Source organism: Pelophylax lessonae, assembly GCF_965119305.1.
Source record: "Pelophylax lessonae genome assembly, chromosome: 4".
Classification (NCBI taxonomy): Eukaryota; Metazoa; Chordata; class Amphibia; order Anura; family Ranidae; genus Pelophylax; species Pelophylax lessonae.
This window is the reverse complement of record NC_138771.1, coordinates 360413209-360432424: the sequence shown is the minus strand read 5'-3', so window position 1 is coordinate 360432424 and position 19216 is coordinate 360413209. Positions and strand designations below refer to the sequence as shown.

Sequence of the window (19216 nt, the reverse complement as noted above, 5' to 3'; positions counted from 1 at the left end):
GATGGGAACTGATGAGGCTGCACTAATTGGCACTGATAAGCTGCACTAAGAAGCTGCACTGATGGGCACTGATAAAAGTTGTTGTTAATATTTATTTTTGTAACTTATTTCTGCATAAAACATTTAAGAGTGTAATTTCATAAGATAATTTATGAGGGCGTGTTTAGGGGCAGAGATAGGGTGGGGCAGGGGACGGTTGGGTGGGGCAACTGGTGGTGAGTAATGCTTAGGGTCTGGCTAGTAGCTCAGAACTAGAAATTTTGAGCCCTGATTTAGGATATGGGATTTAATTTATAAACAAAAAAAATGGGATTATAATTCACCATTAATTTCACTCACAGGGACAAACTTTTTTACCGGGAAACGAAGCACACTTTGGCGATTGGATAGTAGATAAAAAAAGCACACAAAGGATATAAATGAAAAATAGAAATATATGCTTAAATCACGAAAAGAAACACAGAAGGGAATTAGTGATTTTGAATGAATGGTGGTATTTCCAGCTAAGGCACTTTATAACAACATTACCTCAGCCCTTAGGTCAGAAGAGGAATTGCTTCTATTTGAACGACTGTGTAATACAAAACACCATATTTCTCAGATTTATAAAATATCTATGGAGATAGCAGAGCCAAGAATACTGCCATTCATTGAAAGGTGGGAAAAAGATTTGGGATTACGGTTGGAGGAACAACAATTAAGCAAAGTCTTGAGAGCTGTCCATAATTCGGCGGTAGATATAAACTCGATTAAAAAATGAATTGTAAATGCTTGACCAGTTGGAATATAATGCCCGTGAAAGCACATCAATATGAACCAAAAAAATCTCTATTGTTCTGGGGGGGGTGATCTGAAAAGCACAATGACGCATATATGGTGGGAGTGTCCAAAGATACGCGAGTACTGGTAGAGAGTACGGCAGTATATAAAAGAGATCATGGACATACATATTGTAGACGATCCATCGGTTTGTCGATTTCATAATACAAACTGTTCAATAAGACAGGAATACGGTAGTGCCCAATTTTATAAATGCACCAAAAGAGGTAATACCAAAAGAATGGCAAGAGCCAGAAAGCCCCACGATAAAAGAGTGGTTTAAAAGAATTGAATATATATATATATATATATATATATATATATATATATATATATATATATACACACACACACACATATACAGTGGGTACGGAAAGTATTCAGACCCCTTAAATTTTTCATAGTTACATAGTTAGTGAGGCTGAAAAAAGACACAAGTCCATCCAGTTCAACCTATGATGTGTGTGTGTGTTTGCTTTTAACCGTACATTGTATACCCCTGTATGTTGTGGTCTTTAAGGTGTCCATCCAATAGTTTTTTGAAACTATCAATGCTCCCCGCTGATACGACTGCTTGTGGAAGAGAATTCCACATCCTTACCGCTCTTACAGTGAAGAACCCCTTACGCACTTTAACCGCTTCCATACAGAGCAGTTTGACACCCTTCCTGCCCAGACCAATTTTCAGCTTTCAGCACTCTCACACTTTGAATGACAATTGCTCAGTCATGCTACACTGTAACCAAACAAAATTTTTATCATTTTTTTCACACAAATAGAGCTTTCTTTTGGTGGTATTTGATCACAACTGGGGTTTTTTTTTTTCGTGATATATGCAAAAAAAGAGCAAAAATTTTGAAAAAAAAACACTTTTTTTTAGTTTCAATTATGAAATTTTGCAAAAAATAAATTTTTCTTCATACATTTGGGCCAAAATGTATACTGCTACATGTCTCTGGTAAAATTAACCCAAATTAGTGTATATTATTTAGTCTGTGTGAAAGTTATTGAGTCTAGAAGCTATGGTACCAATTACTGAAAATTGATCACACCAGATGTACTGACTGCCTATCTCCTTTCTTGAGGCCCTGAAATGTCAGGACAGTACAAATACCGACCAAACGACCCCTTTTTGTAAAGTAGACAGTCCAAGGTATTTAGTAAGAGGCATGGTGAGTTTTTTGAAGTTGTAATTTTTTCCCCACAATTCTTGGGAAAATGAAGAAAAAAATTTTTTTTTCTTTTTTTTCCCACAAAGTTGTCAATTTATAAGCTATTTCTAACACATAGCATGTACACAGCAAAAATTACACCCAAAAATACATTCTGCTACTCCTTCCGAGTATGGCGATACCACATGTGTGAGACTTTTACACAGCCTGGCCACAAAAAGAGACTCCGCGTCCAAGAAGCACATTCAGGCGTTCTAGGAGCATAAATACACATAAAACTTTCTTACTACCTATCACACTTTTCAAGGCCCTAGAGCACCAATACAATGGAAAAGTCCACAAAATGACCCCATTTTGGAAAGCAAACGCTCCAACGTATATTCTATGAGGCATTATGGGTCGTTTGAACATATCATTTTTTTCCACAGGTTTTTGGAAAATGTGGGAAAAAAATGAAAACTTTTTTTTTACACAAAGTTGTCTATTTATAGGATATTCCTAACACATAGCATGTACACAGCAAAAATGACACCCCAAAATACATTCTGCCACTCCTCCTGAGTATGGCAATACCACATGTGTGAGACTTTTTCACAGCCTAGCCATATAGAGGGGCCTAACATCCAAGGAGCATCATCATGCATCCTAGCCACTTGCCTAGGCCTATTTTTGACATTTGGTGTTTACAAGCTAAAATCAGTTGTTTTGCTAGAAAACTGCTTAGAACCCCCAAACATTATATATTTTTTTAGCAGAGACCCTAGAGAATAAAATGGAGATTATTGCAATATTTTTTATCACACCGTATTTGCGTAGCAGTCTTCCAAACGCAATTTTTTGGGAAAAAATTCACTTTTTTTAATTAAAAAATAAGAAACCAGTAAAGTTAGCCCAATTTTTTTCCATAATGTGAAAGATAATGTTACGCCGAGTAAATAGATACCCAACATGCCATGTTTCAAAATTGAGCACGCTCACGGAATGGTGACAAACTTTGGTACTTAAAAATTCCCATAGGCGACAATTTAAAAATTTCTACAGGTTGCCATCTTTGAGTTACAGAGGAAGTCTAGGGCTCAAATTATTCCCCTTGCTCTAACGATCGCGGCGATACCTCACATGTGTGGTTTGAACACCGTTTACATATGTGGGCGGGGTTTCTGTATGCATTCGCTTCTGCGCGCGAGCTAACGGGGACAGGGCGCTTTAATTTTTTTTTTTACTATTTATTTTATTTATTATTTTTTATTTTTACACCGTTTAAAAAAAAAAAAAAATTGATCATTTTTATTTCTATTAAAAGAAATGTAAATATTCCTCGTAATAGAAGTAGGCACAACAGGACCTCTTTTTTGTGAGATCTGGGGTCAAAAAGTCCTCAGATCTCACAAGTACACTAAAAGATAGAAAAAAAAAAAAAATAATTATAATATAAAATGAAAAAAAAAAAAAAAAAAAAAAAAAAGGACCTTTAAACCGGTTGCTAGGCAACAACATTTTCCGTAGCTCCGGTCCTCCAAGACCATAGAGTCAAGCGAGGGCAAGCTTGCCCTCACTCGACATCCTGTCTGTGAGGATTCGGGACCGGATCGTTTTCCCCGCTGCCGGCGGGTCCGGTAAGCGGGGAAAAGGACCGGAACGCGTCGGGAGGGGGGGGCGCCTCTTCCGCCATCCCGGAAAGGGTGATCCCACGGCGAATCCCCCGCTGGGACCACCCTTATCGGAAAGCCAACCGTCCACCGTTTAAAAAAATACCAGGGTTATGGCAGCTATCTGCTGCCATAACACCGGTATTTAGGTTTAAACGGAGGACGTATATAAACCTTTTTGGACTTGGACATGGTGGCTGTATGAAGGGTGACAGGTACTCGGGTACTTTGTTGGGCAGGTGACAGGTACTCTGGTACTGATGAGCAGGTGGCAGGTACTCGGGTACTCCGATAGACAGGTGACAGGTACTCGGGTACTCTGATGGGCAGGTGACAGGCAGGTGATAGGTACTGATGAGTAGTACTCACTGACTGATAGGTGATAGGTGATACTGTACTGATGGGTACTGATGATCAGTACTGATACGTGATATGTACTGATGAGTACTGATGAGTAGTGATGGGTACTGATGAGCAGGCGGCAAGTACTTGGGTACTTCAGGCGTCAGGTACTCTGATGAGCAGGTGGAAGGTACTCGGGTACTCTGATGGGTAGGTGACAGGTACTCAGGTACTCTGATGACGGGTACTCCGTTGACAGGTACTCAAAGTACCCGAGTACCTGTCATCAGAGTACCCGAGTACCTGTCATCAGAGTACCCGAGTACCCGTCATCAGAGTACCCGAGTACCTGTCATCAGAGTACCCGAGTACCTGTCATCAGAGTACCCGAGTACCTGTCAGAGTACCCGAGTACCCGTCATCAGAGTACCCGTCATCAGAGTACTCGAGTACCTGTCATCAGAGTACCCGAGTACCCGTCATCAGAGTACCTGAGTACCCGTCATCAGAGTACCCTAGTACCTGTCATCAGAGTACCCGAGTACCTGTCATCAGAGTACCCGAGTACCCGTCAGAGTACCCGAGTACCTGTCATCAGAGTACCCGAGTACCTGTCATCAGAGTACCTGTCATCAGAGTACCCGAATACCTGTCACCAGCCCATCAGAGTACCCGAGTACCTGTCATCTGAGTACCTGATGGGCTGGTGACAGGTACTCGGGTACTTTGATGGGCTAGTGACAGGTGCTCTTTATTGGGGGGGGGGGCAATCAGTGTGTTTAGGGTGCACTGTAGTTGGTAACTAGCTGTTACCACAATCTCCTCCTCACACAGGATCAGTGTGTGAGGAGGAGAACACGGTGACAGCTAGTTACCGTGTTCTCTGTTGACATTTGTGACCGGATGTGATTGGACACAGCCGGTCACGTGGTAAAAAGCCAATTTCATTGGCTCTTTACCTAGATCGGGGATCGACTCTGTCCCGAGGGACGAGCCTCGTCCCCGATCGCTGCTCTGCGCGCCCCCGGGGGCGCGCATTGCAGAGAGAACGAGCGGCTCGTGCTGGAGCCGCTCATGTGATCGGCTGTGATTGACACAGCCGATCACGTGGTAAACAGCCAATTTCTATTGGCTGTTTACCTTGATCAGGGATGGGCTATGTCCGAGGGACGAGCCTCATCCCTGATCGCGCCGCTGCGCGCCGCCGGGGGCGCGCAGTAGCAGCTAGAACGGGCCGACGTCATATGACGGCGGCCCGGATCTAGACAACCACTTTGCCGACGTCATTTTACATGACTCGGTATGGAAGTGGTTAAGGTTAAAGCGCCTTTCCTCAAGTTTTAGTGAGTGGCCACGTGTCTTATTGTATCTCCTTTCTCTGAATAGTTTGTTCCTTATGCTAGGGTCGCCAGTACAGTATTTGTACATTGATATCATATCCCCCCTCAATCGTCTCTTCTCCAGAGAGAATAGGTTCAGTGCTTGTAGTCTTTCCTCATAGCTGATGTCCTCCATTCCCCTAATTATTTTTGTTGCCCTTCTCTGGACTTTCTCCAGTTCCAGCACATCCTTCCTGAGGACCGGTGCCCAGAACTGGACAGCATACTCCAGATGTGGCCGGACCAGAGTCTTGTAGAGTGGAAGAATAATCTCTTTATTTCTGGAGTGAATCCCCTTTTTTATACAACCCAGTATTCTGTTGGCTTTGCTTGCGGCGGCTTGGCATTGCATGCCACTGCCAAGCCTGTTGTCTACCAGTACCCCCAGGTCCCTTTCCATCCTAGACTCACCCAGAGGTTCCCCCCTAGTGAGTAGCTTGCTTTCTGGTTTCTGGCCCCCAAGTGCATTACTTTACATTTTTCTACATTAAATCTCATCTGCCATGTAGTTGCCCACCCCGTTATTTTGTTCAGGTCTGCTTGCAAGATTTCCACATCCTGCATAGAAGATATTGGCATGCCTAATTTAGTATCATCTGCAAATACTGAGATTGTACTAGATATCCCCTCCTCTAGATCATTTATGAATAAATTAAACAGGATTGGTCCCAGGACAGAACCCTGGGGGACCCCACTTTCCACACCCACCCAATCCGAGTACTCCCCATTAATCACCACCCTCTGTACTCTCCCCTGGAGCCAGTTCTCTATCCAGGTACTCACCTTATTGTCCATACCTACCTTCCTTAGTTTGTACAGTAAGCGTTTGTGGGGAACGGTGTCAAAGGCCTTTGCAAAGTCCAGATACACCACATCCACAGGCTTACCTTTATCTAAGTGGCAGCTCACTTCATCGTTGAAGGCTAATAGATTGGTTTGGCATGAATGATTTTTCATGAATCCATGCTGATTACTACTTATAATATCGTTTTCACTCTTTGTTATATTGCAGGCATTTGCTAAAATCATTTAAGTTCATTCTTCTTCCTCATGAATGTACACATAGCACCCCATACTGACAGAAAAACACAGAATTGTTGACATTGTTGCAGATTTATTAAAAAAGAAAAACTGAAATATCACATGGTTCTAAGTATTCAGACCCTTTGCTGTGACACTCATATATTTAACTCAGGTGCTTTCCATTTCTTCTGATCATCCTTGAGATGGTTCTACACCTTCATTTGAGTCCAGCTGTGTTTGATTATACTGATTGGACTTGATTAGGAAAGCCACACACCTGTCTATATAAGACCTTCCAGATCACAATGCATGTCAGAGCAAATGAGAATCATGAGGTCAAAGGAACTGCCTGAAGAGCTCAGAGACAGAATTGTGGCAAGGCACAGATCTGGCCAAGGTTACAAAAAGATTTCTGCTGCACTTAAGGTTCCTAAGAGCACAGTGGCCTCCATAATCCTCAAATGGAAGACATTTGGGACGACCAGAACCCTTCCTAGAGCTGGCCGTCTGGCCAAACTGAGCTATCGGGGGAGAAGAGCCTTGGTGAGATAGGTAAAGAAGAACCCAAAGATCACTGTGGCTGAGCTCCAGAGATGCAGTCAGGAGATGGGAGAAAGTTGTAGAAAGTCAACCATCACTGCAGCCCTCCACCAGTCGGGGCTTTATGGCAGAGTGGCCCGACGGAAGCCTCTCCTCAGTGTAAGACACATGAAAGCCCTGAAGGACTCCAAGATGGTGAGAAATAAGATTATCTGGTCTGATGAGACCAAAATAGAACTTTTTGGCCTTAATTCTAAGCGGTATGTGTGGAGAAAACCAGGCACTGCTCATCACCTGTCCAATACAGTCCCAACAGTGAAGCATGGTGGTGGCAGCATCATGCTGTGGGGGTGTTTTTCAGCTGCAGGGACAGGACGACTGGTTGCAATCGAGGGAAAGATGAATGCGGCCAAGTACAGGGATATCCTGGACAAAAACCTTCTCCAGAGTGCTCTGGACCTCAGACTGGGCCGAAGGTTTACCTTCCAACAAGACAATGACCCTAAGCACACAGCTAAAATAACAAAGGAGTGGCTTCACAACAACTCCGTGACTGTTCTTGAATGGCCCAGCCAGAGCCCTGACTTAAATCCAATTGAGCATCTCTGGAGAGACCTAAAAATGGCTGTCCACCAACGTTTACCATCCAACCTGACAGAACTGGAGAGGATCTGCAAGGAGGAATGGCAGAGGATCCACAAATCCAGGTGTGAAAGACTTGTTGCATCTTTCCCAAAAAGACTCCTGGCTGTATTAGATCAAAAGGGGGCTTCTACTAAATACTGAGCAAAGGGTCTGAATACTTAGGACCATGTGATATTTCAGTTTTTCTTTTTTAATAAATCTGCAACAATGTCAACAATTCTGTGTTTTTCTGTCAGCATGGGGTGCTATGTGTACATTCATGAGGAAGAAGAATGAACCTAAATGATTTTAGCAAATGGCTGCAATATAACAAAGAGTGAAAAATTTAAGGGGGTCTGAATACTTTCCGTACCCACTGTATATATATACACATACACACACACACACACACACACAGTATCTCACATAAGGGAGTACACCCCTCACATTTTTATAAATATTTTATTATATCTTTTCATGTGACAACACTGAAGAAATTACACTTTGCTACAATGTAAAGTAGTGAGTGTACAGCTTGTATAACAGTGTATATTTGCTGTCCCCTCAAAATAACTCAACACACAGCCATTAATGTCTAAACTGCTGGCAACAAAAGTGAGTACATCCCTAAGTGAAAATGTCCAAATTGGGTCCAATTATCCATTTTTTCATCCCTGGTGTCACGTGACTCGTTAGTGTTACAAGGTCTCAGGTGTGAATAGGGAGCAGGTGGGTTAAATTTAGTGTTATCGCTCTCATTCTCTTACTGGTCACATGAAGTTTAACATGGCACCTCATGGCAAAGAACGGTCTAAGGATCTGAAAAAAAGAATTGTTGCTCTATATAAAGATGGCTAGGCTAGAAGAAGATTCCCAAGACCCTGAAACTGAGCTGCAGCATGGTGGCAAAGGGGGGGGGGGTATGTGGGAGAAGGGTATAAGGGAACGTTTGTGTACAAGAAGAAATTCAATATTAAGTGTGTAACCTTTTTGTAAATGGAAAAATAAAGGAAAAGAAAAAAAAAAAAAAAAAGAAGAAACTAACTAAGCTTAAAATGGCTCCCACCCACATAATTCACGTACAAACAACCCTGTAAAAGGAAGCTACTTCTATTTACCTATTCTCAGAGCGTTCAGGTCCAGTCAAGTGATCTCCCCAGAGGCCAGCTTCAAAGGAGGAGAGAGTGCTGGCAACAGATGAAATGCCTAGGTGGTGACAAAACCATAGGCTTACTATTGGGCATCCATTGTTAGTTGTCCCTCCTCAACCCTAAGGCCAGCTACTGGGGGCGGATCACGTGACCTGAACAGAGCACACTGTGAATAGGTTTAGTGTAAGCATCTTCCTTCTACAAGGTAGTTGGAATCCCTGTTAGAAGGTGGTTGCCCCAGCACAACCCTGCATGCGTTATCATGCAAGACCAAACAGACCTTGTGTAATCACACTGTGGTCCACTGTTTTCTACCGCCTTGCCTCCCTGTTAGTTAATGTGGCCATCTATCACAGCCACTGATTCAAGTGCTCACTGCAAAAAACAGGCAAGACTGATGAACACATCACCAGGCCAAATTAGCCTTGAGTTCTCATTTACCCTAAATAGATTCTAGAAATCTGCCCTAAACAGGACATCTTTAAAGCAGAACCATTACGGATTAAAAAAAAAAAAAAAAAAAGGAATTAATTGTTGCATTCAAAGAAAAGATTACAATATTGACAAAAAAATCTAAAATGTAACATGCTAAACCATATCTCACCTGGAGGCACAAGCTGGATTAAAAGAAGAACCACACCCGCGAGAAACAGTGTGCTTGACGTGGAGTATCTGCGAGAGAAGCTTCGGAGCAGCACCCATGCTATGACATATGCAGGTACTTCAATGATAGCAGATAGGAAACAATTCACATACGGATCACCATGCAAATTAGGAGTGTTTAGTGATAATCCAAAGTATCCTACAGATATAATCATCCTGTAAAAGATGTTTTGAAAAGTGACGCAAAGTTACAATTTTTTCAGGTTTTAGCAACTTTTACAGCAACTACAGTAACAGCAACTTTTTATTGCTGTCCATGACTCTGTGGGGGGATTTTGTCACACCTATCCCCTACAGTCTAACATCAGGACAAGAACTGAGGGGAGTGGCCATCGCAGGAAGCCATAAAAAGTAATAACGACCTGACATAGGTTTTAATCCTTCCCCATTTAAGTGAACATTTTTCTTTGTTTCAGTCTGTGTCCCCACCGGGGAGATTTCCAATCACTTCCTCTACAAATAGGGAAAAAGACAAGTTTTGGCTGGAGTGGAGCTTGAAGGTATACAAGGAAAACAAAAAAGACAAACTCACACCATATATGTATACTTTGGATGCGTAGTGTAAATAGCATTCTGAAAAAGAGCAATGCAGAAATTTTTCAGCTTGCCAATAAAAAAAGAAAGTTAAGTGGGCCACTTAGCACCAGTAATTCTGGCCATACAGGGTTAGATTTTCAGTTAAATGCTCATCGAAAAATCAATAATCAGAACATTCTTTCTTGTCATCATTGAGTTAACCAATTTCTTTTGAAAGCAGTTGGAAATTTCATCCAGACCTGCTATTTGAATGGAGTCCCAGACTAATTAAACAGGTGTTATTACAATATGTGTGATTTTTCCCAAATGAATACCACATTCACAGTTAGAATTTTGTTTGTTGAGAAAGAAATGTTCCATCCATCTGATTGGAATTTTCTCATCATTACAGTCAAAAAACAACCTTGTTTTGACCCCACTACCCATTAGAAAACTGAGCCAGCCTTAAAAGAGGAATTCCAGTCTGTAAAAAAAATACTGAAGCTGCTGAATTAAATACAAGAACACTTATCTTGTCCATGCACCCCTAGCCGATTCGTCAATCGGCTTTGAGTGCAGGCGCCAGCATCTGTAGTAAAGGAAATTGGAAATTAAGCCTTGCGGCTTCACAGCCTGTTTCCTACTGCGAATGCGCGAGTAGTGCTGCACTTTCTGAATGGTCTCGCTGTCTTCTTGAACCTCTGTGTGTCCCAGAAAGCAACAAGAGAAGAGCGCACCAACCTTATACATTACCACTAAAAAGGTTTATTAAAATCCAAAAAAGTTGCATACATTATACTCATAAAACGTAAGAGGGAGACCCCTCTTCTTCAGAGCCAAAAATGCCACTCATTTTTGGCTCTGAAGAGGGTTCTCCCTCGAAACGTGTCAGCCAGGTCATTTCGGACACCATCACGCCATCCAGCAGCATAGAAGTGTCCTGGAGGCGATTGGTCCCTTTTTCCTACATGCGTGTATATATGTTTGTGAGTATTATGTATGCTACCTTTTTGGATTTTAATAAACCTTTTTAGTAGTAATGTACAAGGTTAGTGAGCCCTTCTCTTGTTGTTTTTCAGTGTTATTGGATACCCTTGGTTCTGAGGGGGCAGCAAGACCGCTAGTTTTGTGCAAAAAGACCATTCAAATCACTCCCCTTCCTGCCTACCACTTGAGCACAGGAGAGATACGGTTTTTGGAATATCATTTGTCCCAGAAAACAGCAGGAGGAACAAAGAGGGGCTGAAAATGACATGGATCACTGTGCGGCGCTCTTACTAGGAAGTAGGAGTAGGTATCTGTCAAAACCAGGGACCCGCTCCCCCCAAAAACTACCAAATGTAGCAGTGGAGGGGGGGGGGGGGGAGGGTGCAAACAAGCGGAGCTTAGTTTTAAGCCTGGTACATACATTCAGTTTTGTTTCCTTCAACCCAGCGGGCTGAACAAAAAAAAACAGAGAGTTTGCTGTACCAAGCAATGTTCGTGCAGTGATCTCTCACACGAGCACTGATGAGATGCTGGTTTTCCAGCATGTCCCCCAGTCCTTAGACCGGCTTCTGTCGGAAGGACAGCTGTACATATGGTCTGAATGTTGGATATTCAGACTGTGTGTTCCCAGCTTTAGGTTCGGTGGTGCCGGTGTGGGATCATTGGCTATTACAAGTAATATGCAAGTTTGTTTTCTCTTATATATATATATATATATATATATATATATATATATATATACACACACATTTACTAGTAGTAGTTAGTTACATTTAACTGGACTTATTCTATAATGTTGAAGACCTTTGTTGCTTATCCAAGCAGCTTTTTTGCTTTCTGAACTGAAAAATCTGCTTTGGTAATTTTAAAATAAATCTACTACTAGCTAGATCACAACTGGATACCCATATAGCTATATCAGTGCAACAAATACCCAAGAGATTGCATGAAAAATATTTTGTCTTTCTGATTTTGAGAAAAAAAAAAATTCAACAAAAAAGGGAATCAAATTGTAGAAGAAATTAAACAATGCTGTACAAATTGCCTAACCATAGTAGATTCACTGCAGGAAGCACAGACAGGCTGGATAATGTACTGGTACATCGCTGGCTCGTGTCCAGGTTTGGGGTGCACAGTCACATGCCCCCTGCCAGCCCATGAGGTGATTGGACACAGCACGAGTTTGGCAGCCGATTTCAGCCAATGATTTTGGCTGAAGTCAGCTGATCGGCTGTGGCCAATCACTCGCAGAGTTCTATGTTTGTAAACACACAGAATTCCATGTACTGTGAATAGTGACTATCTGGCTGTCTATATGAAAGAAAGCTCTGGTCATCAAGGGGGTAAAACCTTCCTTAGGTAAAGTGGATAAACATATGCGAACACACATGGAAAGATTGTGCTACATCAGCTTCAGATCACAAGGAAATGCTCATAATATCCATATTTTCTAAATGTTCCTACTATATCATTCAATTTAGCCATCAACATTTATTTTTTTGACGTTCGTTATCATATTATGGAAGTCAGTTGTGGAAATTGGGTTCTTACTTTAGTATATCTTCAAGTTGAACTCCAGGTACTACCCGGGACTCCCCTCCTCATTAGCTGAGACAGCAGCGTGGCACCATCGGCTCCCGCTGCGGTCAATCAAAGTCAGTCAGCCAGCGAGGAGAGAAAGGAGGCAGGGCCGGGCGACGGCTCCATGTCTGAATAGACACAGGGAGCTGTGGCTCAGCTCAGGTGCCATGCCAAGCTGCTTGCTGTGGGGGCACTCAACAGGAGGGAGGGGCCAGGAGCACCGAAGGGGACACAAGAAGAGGAGGATCCAGGCTGTTCTGTGCAAAACCACCACACAGAGCAGGTAAGTATAACATGTTTTTTTTTTTTTTTTTTTCTTAATTAAAATAACAGACACTTTAGTATCACTTTAAAAGATTTGAGTTCTGTTTAGTCTTCAGATCTAGGAGATGCAGGGACCTCCTTAACAGCATTGCCAAGTTGGTGACCTTATGATTTTTCACTAAATACAGCTCAGTCACTGACCTGCCCAGTCTGATTGGGCAACAAAAGACCAGCAGCAAAGAGATAAAGTCATCACTTTGCTCACTCTTAACTCCTTTGCTAACATTTTTACAGTGGTAAATGTAGATTCATTATCGCCTACGAGTTTTCTACCCACCAGAGTAAAATTGATAGAAGTGTCACAATACGGATATTCGTCGTTTTAATGAGGTCCAAAAAGGTGTAAGGCTTGTGAGACTGGTCCTTCACCTCTTGCAACTGGAAGTAAAAAACAAGAAAATTGAAGAATGAAATGCAAGGTATCTAGACTAATAAGCAAGTCTATACACAGGGGAAATCAATAAAGTGGCTGTTAATCCCTCTTGTTAATGCATTGCACCAAATTTTGCATAATTCCTATGCAACACTTTTGGTTATGACAACGACACCAAATTCAGATAGTACTAAAATGAGCCACTTTTATTACACTGTGTCGATTGAACACGGCAATTTTACATTGTGCCGCATTGAATGCGCCAAGTGTAAAAGTGGAGCTAATTAAGACCAACTCTCTTTTGGCATACAGAGTAAAACCGTCTCAGACAGATTTTGTGATAGTATCTTGGGTGCATTCTAAAAGTAGCGCAGCATGAGCCGAATTCAAGTAGAAGTTCCAGAAAGGTACACGAATTTGGAGCATTCTTCACCACTTTTAGAATGCGTGAGAGACACTTTTTCAAAATTTGCATGCTCGTCTTTATGAATTCCAGGGAGAGTTTCTAAATGGTGACCTGCGCAAAAACAATGTAACTGTGGCTCTGTGATCATAAGAGATCACAGAAAGCCCTCTGCCTTTATAAAAGTTAAGTTTCCTCCATGTTCATGTTGGGAATTGCACTTTTGCGGGTAAAAAAAAGTTCTAAAAAATATAATATATATATATATATATATATATATATATATATACACACACACACACACACACACACACACACACACACACACACACACTCATCACATACAATTGCAACACAAGACATTAAAAAAAAAGACTGGTGCCGGCAGATTTTGCGAAAGTGTCTCTAATGCTTTCTAAAGGTGGTTCAGCATGCGCCAAATTCAAATATCTGTCTAGATCTTATACTTGCTTATCATGCTGCACCACTTTTAGAATGCACACGAGACACTTTTGCAAAATCTGTCTCTGTACGCTAAAGAGTTGGTCTCATTTAGCTCAACTTTCACATTTGGCGCATTTAATGTAAAAGTGGTGCGTTCAATGCCACACAATGTAAAAGTGGCACATTTTGGAACTGTATTTGGTGCAGAGTCGCTGTCAGAACCAAACTTGCCGCAAATGCTTCATGAATTTGGCGCAAAACATTAACAAAAGAGATTAATGGCAAAAATGTGGCGCATCAGCTTTACTGAATTTCCCCCTTTTGTAGTTTAATGATATTAAATGATTACCTTTAATTTGTCTGTTTCTATAGATTTCTAATAAATCTTATAATATACAAGATTACTTTTTCAAAAGGGTCTGCTTAATTATCTTTCCTTTTTTAATCTGCAGCAGTTGTATCTTTCTGTAAATTTTAATGCAATATGGCAACTTGGAGGCCTTATGTATACACAGTTGGTGTACAGAATGCCCCCAGAAATGTAATCTCCTGCTTGTGTAATTGGATCACTGATTTTCCCAAACACAAGATACAAGTCAGATTTTAGGCATCTTCTGCAACAAAAATGTCATGTATTATTGCGAGATGCTCCCAAAGGGTTAACCACTTTTAAAGGGATGCAGACTTTGCAACTTTTCTAATTAGAACACTCCAAGTTCATCAGATGATAATGAAAAAGGCACTCCCTTTCAGATTGACTCTGCACGTAACAAGCCGCTTTTTCTTCAGAACGATAAAATGTAGGACTCTGCAAAAACGTTTGGTAAAGTCCTTGCAATGTACATTGATCACCCAGTGGGAATTGCTTTTTTCTCAACAAAAGAGGAGTTAGTCTTTATATTGGCTTTCTCATGTGCATACATTTTCTGGCTGTGAAGATTTCAGAGGTAGTGATGTTAAATTTGCAATATTCTATGAAAATTTTTAGTCAAAGAATATAAAACTTTAATCCAAAAAAACAAAATGAGCAAACCAGAAAAAATGTGCAATGTCGGAATATATAGTATAAATAAATAAAGCAGCAAGCCATAATAAGACAGCAAATTTTAGAGATTCCTAACAAACACAAAAACAAACTTAGCCTTAACAATCCCCATGGGGCTGTGATGTTGTTAATTTCCAGATGTCTCTCCGGCTGGACTACTGCAATAAGAAACATGGTATGAGACCCCATTAAAGGTCAACTGGCAAAGGATTCCTAGGTATTAAAAGAAATTTGAAGCTTTACTTGCATATGCCAAGAGACATGGGACACTACCATATTTGTCAGGGTTTTGTAATAAAATGTATTTGTACAACTATGCCTCAATACAGTCTCTTATGACAGGAAACTAAAAAATGCAAAGCATTAAAAGTTTTTTTTTGGTATACATTTAGTTAAAAGTTTTAAAAATTACTGTCCCCAGCATACATTTCAATGTATGCCTTAAATGCGCCACAAGAGTATTTACAGTATAAACAATATTGCACGATTAAATCGTAAAAAAAAAAAAAAAAAATTGTCCTCAATTCTTACAGCCGTTCTCTGCTGACTCACAGCTGTCCAAAAAAAAAAAAGCCTCTGGCAAAGGTTTATTAAGACCCCGTTCACCCTGGGGCAACGCTACTTGCTGGGGCGGCCGGCACGGACTTCATATCATTGAAGTCAATGCAGGTCGCCCGAAAGAAGCTCCGGACCCTTTTTCTAAGTCGGAGCGACTTGTGTCGCGCCTATTAGAACGGGTCCACAGCTACTCTATGGCAGGGGACCAGGTCGCCTCAGTGTGAACGGGGTCTAACATTGTTAAGGCTGCTAGATAACTATAAACACAATGCTTTACAATGTATCATTTAGTTCTTTTGATCAAAGAAATGAACTTCCGTCATGCTCGCCATACGCTATATGAAAAATCGGCTCAAATTCGGTCATTTGGATGGACCTTTAGTTTTTCGGCCAATTAATGGGCACGAATCAGTAATCGGATGTGACCTTTTTGAGCCGAAAAAACGAAGGACAAGTATGGAAATTTTCTGCCGAACGAACGATAAATGGAAAGGTTAATAAAAAACAAAAAAACAGATTAATTTATGTCCACTAAACGATTTATCGGTCATTACATGATAGCACGATTGTTTTCTCTCACGGCCGAGTGTTCGTTTTTAGAAAATGAATTGAACTATTTTTTGTATAGTGTATGGCTAGCATAAGTGAGGGCAGTTTAACCTCTTAAAGACTAAGCCTTTTTCTGACACTTGCTGCTTACAAGTTAAAATCAATATTTATTGCTAGAAAATTACTTAGAACCCCCAATCATCATATGTATTTCTTTTAGCAAAGAGCCTAGAGAATAAAATCGCAATCATTGCAATCTTTTATGTCACACTGTATTTGGGCAGAAGTCTTTCAAATGCAGTTTTTTGGTTAAAAATACACTTAAAATACACAGTAAAAGTTAGCCCAATTTTTTTGTATAATGTAAAAGATGATGTTACGTCGAGAATTGTGAGAGCATCGTGATCTTTATTCTAAGAAAAAAAATGGTGATTTTCATTTTATTCAGAATCGGGCAGCTCTAATATACAATAGATACATTCTAAACCAGGGTTGTCAAAGTCCATTTCATTGTAGGCCACATCAGCAGTATGGTTGCCCTCAAAGGGCCGGTTGTGTGCTAGGAGTAAACTATGTACAACGAGCAGGGTTTAAGGTTTTGTTACGTACAGAGTGCAGAGATCAGGATTACGTTATGTACAGAGTTTAGGTGTGCCCTATGTACAGAGTTCAGGAGTGCGTTGTATATAGAATGCAATGTTCACAGGTATGCTGTATACAGAGTGCCACATTTAGGAGAAGAGGGTGAGAGCTGGAGCCAGCAAAAAAACTGTGAAGGACACATGACATGGTCTGGCAGGCCAAACTCAGCCCGCCAAACTCGGCCCGCAGGCCTTGCGTTTGCCATATGTATTCTAAACAATTACCTCAGCTGATTTCACAGAAAATTAAAACCCAAAAATAATGAGAAACAGATTTAGTATGTAATCTCACAGGCAACTATTTTAGAACAATTAAAGCGGAGTTCCACCCTGGATTTTTTTTTTTTTTAATACCCCCGGGACAGTCAGGGCTAGTGCATTCCACAATGGCTAGCCTCTGATCTGTCCCGGGTTGCACTTGCCTGCAAGACGAAATACTTACCTTGCAAACGTCTTGTCCAGCGCTGCCATCTCAGATGTGGGCAGCTTGAAGCCAGCGCGTCCTCTTCGGCGTCTTCTTCCGCCTTCTTTGGTCCCACGATGCTCTGCGCCGGCCCCGACGTCACTTCCGGGTCGCGCGCGTCACCCCTCCACAGCTTCTGGGCATGCCCAGAAGCTGTTTAGAAGGGGATGACGCGCGCGACCCGGAACTGACGTCGGGGCCGGTGCAGGCGCAATGATTCCTGGGAGCTATGACGTCCAGCTCCCAGGAATCATTGCAGAGCCAGGAAGTGACGACGGGCCGCGGCCGAGGAAGGAGGAAGAAGGAAGTAAGGTAAGTATATTTTCTTCGCTACGAGGCAAGTAAAAAAAAAAAAAAATATGCGATTATCCATTTCTTTTTCAGGTGACCCGGAGCGAGAAGATGGAGGTAAGTATAAAAATAGGGTGGAACTCCACTTTAATATGCAACCAGATAAACAATGCACAGGATTACAATGCACAGGATCTGCAGCAGTGTGCAGAAAGTCTGCATTCGGGACATTTGTCCCTGGGCGTAAACATTAGTACCACTCAGTGCACCATTCAGCCACAGTAGCTTTCAGTCTCTCACAGTTTTACAGGCTGCCGGTAGTGGGGTTGGACAGTGCAACTGTGTCCTCTGCCAGCATGATAATGCGAGAATCTCTTGCACGGGGGCTAAACACCTAGACTGCATATGGCCTTTTAGTGAGAGGGTTAAAAAGATGGTGGTGGTACGCTGAAGAAATTAAGTTGGATCATCTATTTAGGTGTCACTTTTGGGCAGAGTAGAACGAATATTAATGGACTTTTATTGATTTAGACTTCATTATAAAAGTTTGAAAAGACTTAATTTCATTTTTCACAATAGGCAGTTGAAAGAGGGTGGTGTTTAATGCACTTTTCTAATTGCGCTGCACTATATTGAGAGGGTATTGGCAGTGCTTTGACACTAGATACTCCGATAAGTCTTTTCAAATGGAGTGCTTTCCAGGAACAAAAGGACCTTGACACCAGGTTTGCTCTTGCAGGGGATTTCAGCATTACACTGTGACAAACAATATTTCAGCCTCCTGGCCATTTGGTCTTCCCAGACCCTCAGTGTGTTTTAGCCAAGACTGAAAGATTTCCTCTCAGGTGTTAGCCTGTTTGAGCACTCTCTCCCTCTGTGCAATACAGTCTGGTCAAGGCACCTTTATACAAGGCTAGGACATGCAAACTCCTTGTGTGTCTGCACCTACATGCCAGTCCTTGCAGCATGTGTCACTGGCTGTCGAGCCCGATTCCCATTGTGGGAGAACACCTACCTGACAATTATTCTCACACCTGTTCAGAGAACCTCTACAGAATGAACCATTCGCTATCCAATCATGTACACCTCTCCACAGTGACAGGGCAGGTCACAAGATACTTTGAATTTTAGTGGATTAAAGGTCTACATTAAAAAGGACTCTCAGGGGTTGATTTACTAAAGGCAAATAGACTGTACACTTTGCAAAGTGCAGTTGCTCCAGAGCTTGGTAAATTCGGTAAAGCTTCAATTTGCAAAGAATATCCAATCAAGCACAAGGAAAAAAAATGCATTTTGCTTGCACATGATAGGATGATGGAAGTCAGCAGGGCTCACTTATTTAGCTCTCCTCACTTTGCAAAGTGCACAGTCTATTGTCCTTTTGTAAATCAACACCACAGGGTCACCACTGTTTAATAAGGTGTAGAAGAGGTGTGTGAATGACAAGAGTGGCTGAACAAATATTTTGTCAGGTTAAACAGTTTAAGTATCTATTTCAGCTGTATACTGTGTTGGATGTCTACTTTAATCCACCGCAATGTAGATCTATGTTCAGCAGCAGGTTAGATAGCATCAAATACTACCTGTGGCATAAAATTTAAGTAGAACTACAGGCAAACTTTTTTTTTTTTCCATGTTTGGATAGAGTGTAGGAGGGTATAACCCCTGCTAGATTTATT

The 19216-nt window shown here is 41.6% G+C and overlaps 1 protein-coding gene across 1 annotated transcript in view; it reads right to left on the bottom strand.

The window, feature by feature from the left end:
* LOC309553521 (organic cation/carnitine transporter 2-like) overlaps nucleotides 1-19216 on the bottom strand; it is a 135003-nt gene that overhangs the window by 10529 nt on the left and 105258 nt on the right. The window contains exons 6-7 of the mRNA XM_082254767.1: nucleotides 13048-13148; nucleotides 9304-9518 (exon numbers count right to left, since the gene is read on the bottom strand). Coding sequence (XP_082110893.1) covers nucleotides 9304-9518; nucleotides 13048-13148 — 316 coding nt within the window. The remainder of the gene's footprint in view (nucleotides 1-9303; nucleotides 9519-13047; nucleotides 13149-19216) is intronic.